The sequence below is a fragment of the Dioscorea cayenensis genome, chromosome 17 (assembly GCF_009730915.1).
Source record: "Dioscorea cayenensis subsp. rotundata cultivar TDr96_F1 chromosome 17, TDr96_F1_v2_PseudoChromosome.rev07_lg8_w22 25.fasta, whole genome shotgun sequence".
Classification (NCBI taxonomy): domain Eukaryota; kingdom Viridiplantae; phylum Streptophyta; class Magnoliopsida; order Dioscoreales; family Dioscoreaceae; genus Dioscorea; species Dioscorea cayenensis.
In genome coordinates this window covers 14,654,720-14,660,609 of record NC_052487.1, presented here as the reverse complement: position 1 = coordinate 14,660,609, position 5,890 = coordinate 14,654,720, and the positions used below count along the sequence as shown (strand labels likewise).

Below are 5,890 nucleotides of genomic sequence, written 5' to 3'. Positions count from 1 at the left end.
ACATGAACATGTTTACAACCAAATATCAAAATGGAGTCTATTACAATCATAAAGCTCCAATATTTGTAACGAAACCTGCATCATTAACAAAAATAGATTATATGAGTATCATTTATTACCATGCAATTAGCGAGCATAAGAGACTGTTGCAGAAGCAAAGAAGCTTGCCTTAACTGATATAATGTGCAATACTTAAACATAGATCTCTTTATCTCTTGGAGTTTTTCTAGGCTTGCCTCTTCCCCTACAATTTTAAATTAAACTTGATTAGTAACTCAACAAACAACTATTTGATTAATAAGAGGCCAACTTTAACATAGATTACAAAACTTCAAACAAAATTAAAAACAATTTAAATCAATCAAGTAGAACATTTATATAATTTTCAATACCTTCCTTGGGAGCTACTTGTTGATGGATTTATTGAATGTTCTGGCTCTTTACAAGTTCTTGCTTGATGACCAAATCCACCACACCTAGCACATTTATGTCTACCTGACTTTATCTCATTTGCATCCCTTATCCTATTTTTCTTCGGTCTTCAAGCTGGTCTCCTTGACAATGGAGGAAGTAAACCATCCAATTGATCATTACAAGTCCATTGGTTAATGTCAGGCATAGGAGCAATCTCCAAGTTGTAGGCAACCCTAGTTTTCTCCACTGAAAAATATAAATCAACATATTCTTCTCATTTTGAACCTCTGATACTGAAGATGAATGCCATAGCATGTACACAAGGTATTCCAGAGACTTGCCACTTTTTACAACTGCATATTCCATTAGTCAATAGAACCTCACACCTTTGTCCTTTATAAGAGATCTCAGCCTTTGAATCACTACAACGTTGTACCTCATATGCTGTCAATTCTCTGGATAGGTTTCGTACATATTTTTTCACAGATGGCACAATATCATCCTTCCATTTTGTTGTCATTCTTCTTTTATCCATGGTCACCATTATCTTTTGTCTGATTGTGTCTAAAAGATCCAAAACAGGCCTTTCCCTGGCTTCTGCAACCCATGCATTGAATGACTCAGATATATTATTTGTGATGTAATCACATTTGCAAACAGTACTAAACTGTGATCTACTCCATATCTCTGTTTTCTTTCCCAAGTCCTCTATCCATTTATAAGCTTTGATATTAATTGATTTGATGTCTTTTATAGTTGTATTGTAACCTCTAACTGTGTATGATCTTGAAGTAGGCCAAACGTTTCTGTGTAGTCTTTCCCCATGGAATTTCTTTTTGAAATTTTGTACATGTGCCTCACACATGTTCTATGCTCCACAGATGGATAAACCGAGCAAATTGCTTCCTCAAGACACTTCTGCCTATCAGATGCAAGTACCAAACCATTAGGCAAACCTATTGCCTTATATAAGCCATTCAAGAACCATGTCCAGGACTCAATGTTTTCTAACTCTAATATTCCATAAGCAACGTGAGAGAGTCGATTACATCCATCAATAGCACTAGTTGCTGCCATTACTCCTTTGTATTTGCCTTTGAGATGGCATCCATCAAGTCCCAAGAAAGGTTACACCCTAAAAGAAACCTTGTATTGCATGGTCCTAGACAAATGAACATCCTCTTGAAATGTGATTTCCCCTCATTTGATTCTTTGTCAAATTTTACTATAATGCCATGATTCCTACTAATCAACTCATCTTTGAAATCTGTGATCTTCATATAAGAATCCTCCCAATTACCATGTATGGTAGACACTAATTCTTTTTTCCCCTTCCAAACCCGATGATGTAGTAGATCCACATTGTACTTTTCATTTAGCCTTCTTCTTAACTCTTTGGCAGATAAATCACCTTCCTGTCAAAGCCAATCACAAACCTTACTTGTAATCCAATGTTCGATAGCAATCTCCTATCCATTACTTCTAAGTTAGTGGCCCTTTGCCCACCCTCTTGTATAGAACATGGTGTTGCATCAACCAATGTTACATAAATCTCACACTTCTTTAAGTCCTTATACTCATTAAACATGTTGGTGAGATCTTCTTCTCTTTTGATTTTAACAAATGACTTCTGACTGTTTTGTCTTGTCACACTCCAAAATATTGGTATTTGATTCAACCCCTAATTGTAGAATTGAGATAGATCTTCTTCCATATTCATTTTGTTGTATAAATCAGCATCTATAGTAATTGATTTTTGTTTTCCCAAATGATACATCAATCTTTTATTGCCTTTAATTTCCTTGAAGTATCCACCATACTTGAATGTCAACTTGTACACACTGTTGATACTATCACTACATGAAATGGAAATTGTTGAAATTGTTTAAAGAACTTACAACCTAAAACAAAGTAGGAAAATATTTCAGCAAAAAAAGCAAAAGTCTTATTTTGATACCACATTGTTGTAAACTAAAGAGGAACCAGGAACCAGCCCTTTAATTCTTCAAAGGTATTGTTTAGCATGTAAAATAAACCTTATCCAAGGTATTGCATCCAGGAAGGAGCAAGAATTCAAGAAACAAAGATGCAGAGGTTGTCTTGAAATTCAAATTGTTTGACATTTTAAGCACCAACCATACACTGAAATGTAAGATATGGAAAGATGTTATTCTCTTTTAGCCATTTAGCTCTGGATTTAGTTAATGCATAAAAAAAATACCAAGAACAAAAAAAAACATAGAAATTACTTAGACAGTAATTGCAGGGATGATAACAGGATAAGAAAGCAGTAAACTTGGAACACTGATTGGAGATTCATAAACCTTTTCTCCAAAAATCACATACATTCCAGAAATCCAATGCCCAAAAGCTTAAGATAATTAATTCAGAAACATAAGAACTCAAGAGCTGAAACTCATGAAACCAATATAAGAGAACAAGTGCCAAACTCCAAAGGAATCCACCCTAAAAAAACAAAAACAAAAACCAATCTCTTTCCTTTTTCAATAGATCCAAACAAACAGAGAAGCTTGAAATTAAACACCAGGCATGCAGAAAGATCCCCAAGAGTTTGGCCAGAGGGAGCCTTTGGAGATTTCGTGGAGGCTGGAGATGGGGAGGTTTAGGAGTACCTAAAGTTGCTGCGGGGAGGCGACACACCAGTTGGGGAAGCCGGGACCGATCGGAAGGCCTTCGAAGAGGATGGAGAGGAGGTCTTTGGAGATTTCGTGGAGGCCGGAGATGGGGAGGTTTAGGAGTATCTAGAGTTGCTGCGGGGAGGCAGAGCGCCGGTTGGGAAAACTGGGGCCGATCGGTAGGCCTTCGGAGAGGATGGAGCAAAGGTCCGGGGGAAACTTGAAGCCGAAGGTGGATTCAAATGGAGTTGTCGCGAGGAGGCAGCGTGCCAGTTGGGGAAGTCGAGGCTGATCAGAAGGCCTTTGGGGAGGATGGAACGGAGGTATTGATTCTCATCGTCAGGCCAATTTCAACGGGAAAGATGGAGAAAAAGACGGGCTGAACGGGATGAAGAAAGAGACGAGCTGAATGGGAGAGAGAGAGAAAGATGAGAAATGGGATATTATTGGTAAAGTTGTATAAGGTTATTTTAGACATTTTGTGTATCTTAATGCAAAATATAATTATAATTAATAAAGTTAATTAACTTCTGTATCTAACAGCAGGGGCATATCCGTAATTATCTATATTTTTCAAGGGTATATATGCAATTATGTTTTTTCTGAGGGTAAATATGCAATTATAGAATTCTTGAGGGGCTTATAACCAATTTTCCCTTATTATTATTATTATTATTATTATTATTATTATTATTATTATTATTATTAAAATGTTGAATGAAATTTGGAATATATAGTAGAAATGAATTTTTTTTAATTTAACTATTAATCGTAATATTACATTGAACATATTTAATTAAAAATTAAAATGCGGAATGAAACTAGGAATTTGAAGGAATTATTTAATTTAATTATTTGTCATAATATTATAACAAATTTAATTAATTGCATAATTAATTATAAAAATAAACATGTTCAATGCAATTTGGAATATTTAAAAATACAAAATTACTTAATTTAATTGTTGATTATAATATTAAAATAAATAATTATATTTCAAGTATTTTATAAATTAAACCATATACATTTGTTTTTAAACATATATATAAATATCATTTCTTTATAATAAGGGTATAAAGGTAATTTTCTTACATCTCTACTTTTCAGGATTCTCATTCCCACTTGTTATTCTTCTGACCAAACACTTTTTTATTCCCATCCATCATTCACATTCCCTTTTAATTACCTCATTCCTCCCATCCTCGTTACCATAATCCAAACGCATGAAATAAAAAAAAAATTAAAAATAAAAATAAAAATAAAAATAGGACATCAAATTATCCATTAAAGATGGACATAGGACTCAAAACAAAAGACACCACATGAATGCAACAATTATAAAGCTTGACCGAAAAAGTTCTCAGCTTTAGAGATATTTTCATGAGACATATTAGGAGGGGAACTTTGGTCTTTTAGAAGTGCTAGAAAGTCCATCAGTGATAGAAGGAAAAGAATTGACAAAGTTCATGCTTCTTCCAATAGTTCGAACTAACTCCTCAATCTTGGCTTTTCCCCCCTTCTAGAGGTACAAAAATGTAGATGAGTAGCATGTTGATCAATTTTATCAATTACCAAATATAAAGACTTAGCAAGGTTGTTGAATATGCAATTATTCCATTATAATCAAACATTCCAACAAATAGCCCAAATGATGAAATTTTTTAGACCATTTAGATAGTTTTTGCTTTGGTGTCTTGAGAAGGATTAGTCATCTTTGAGAACAAGCAGAACACGGGCTAATAAAATTTTGATTGCCCAATAAAAATTTAGTTCTAGAGAGTTCATGCTTAAAAGAATTAAGAAACAATCTCGTTTTGTGTGTAGGAGGTAGAATTGTTAATTATAATTTTATTTTATGGGATAAAGTGAAACTATAAATTGGTCTTGAATTTTGTTTTAAATTTTGATTAAAGTTTGATGAAGTTGAATAATTAATCAAAGTTATAGAGACTTAAAAACAAAAGTGGTTTCAGTTGCTGCAAGACTCATATTAATTATATCAACACTTCATTATAGGATAATGTTTATCATGTTTTATGAAGTTTATATAGACATAACTTCTCTCTAACTCTAGTTGAACAATTTTATTTTCTTGTGAAATCAATTTCCGATCTCTCTCTCATTCTCTAACCCTAGCCCCTATTTTGGAGAAGAAAAAGGGGTTGTATCTAAATTCCAGCATGAATAAATTTGACACATCTAGAGGAAATTTTTGTTGGTTAATCTCGTCACACGTGGATGGCATTAAGTTACTATTTATTTATTTTAGCGAATTATGCACGTTCGGTTTGTGAACGTTGCTTCATGACCGAGTTTTTACCTGTTTGTTAGGATAGTTGAAGTAGAGGTAAACAGATCGTGGTCACGTCTTTTCTTTCTTGTTGTTTTGCATTTAGTATAAATAAGACAATGAAAAAAACCAGAAAGGTTGTACGTTTTTACAACACCAAAATTCCTCTGTTAGGAAGATCACCATTACTTCTTGTGTGTGTTTCTTCTAGGTTCGACAACAACAATTTCCCATACTTATATCTAATTAAATTAATTAAGTTACGATATTCATCAAATCATCTAGTTGATGCCATGAAATTTTATTGTTTCCACATGCATTTGATTGTTTTATATATTTTTAAGATGTTCTCGAACGGATGCCAATGCTATACTTTTTTGGAAGAAAGAGCAAAAGCTCAAACAAAAGCTAAAAGGTAAAATGTCGTTTGGAGCACATGTCTTCAAGCCATTGGGGCCAGTATAGCCCTTAAAAAAAGTAAAGATAGTTGAGTGCTATATCTGCCGAAGGTTGCCAGAGCATCCGCGATTTCATTTTCCTCCCTAGGTAT

At 33.8% G+C, this 5,890-nt stretch overlaps 1 protein-coding gene across 1 annotated transcript; it reads right to left on the bottom strand.

Annotated features, from left to right (window-relative positions):
• Positions 1 to 688: 688 nt before the first annotated feature.
• LOC120281143 lies at positions 689 to 1,491 on the bottom strand. The gene is made up of 2 exons (XM_039288053.1): positions 1,278 to 1,491; positions 689 to 1,188 (listed from the first exon to the last, which is right to left on the bottom strand). The coding sequence occupies exons 1-2, from the start codon at positions 1,489 to 1,491 to the stop codon at positions 689 to 691; spliced, it is 714 nt and encodes a 237-aa protein (XP_039143987.1).
• Positions 1,492 to 5,890: the final 4,399 nt, after the last annotated feature.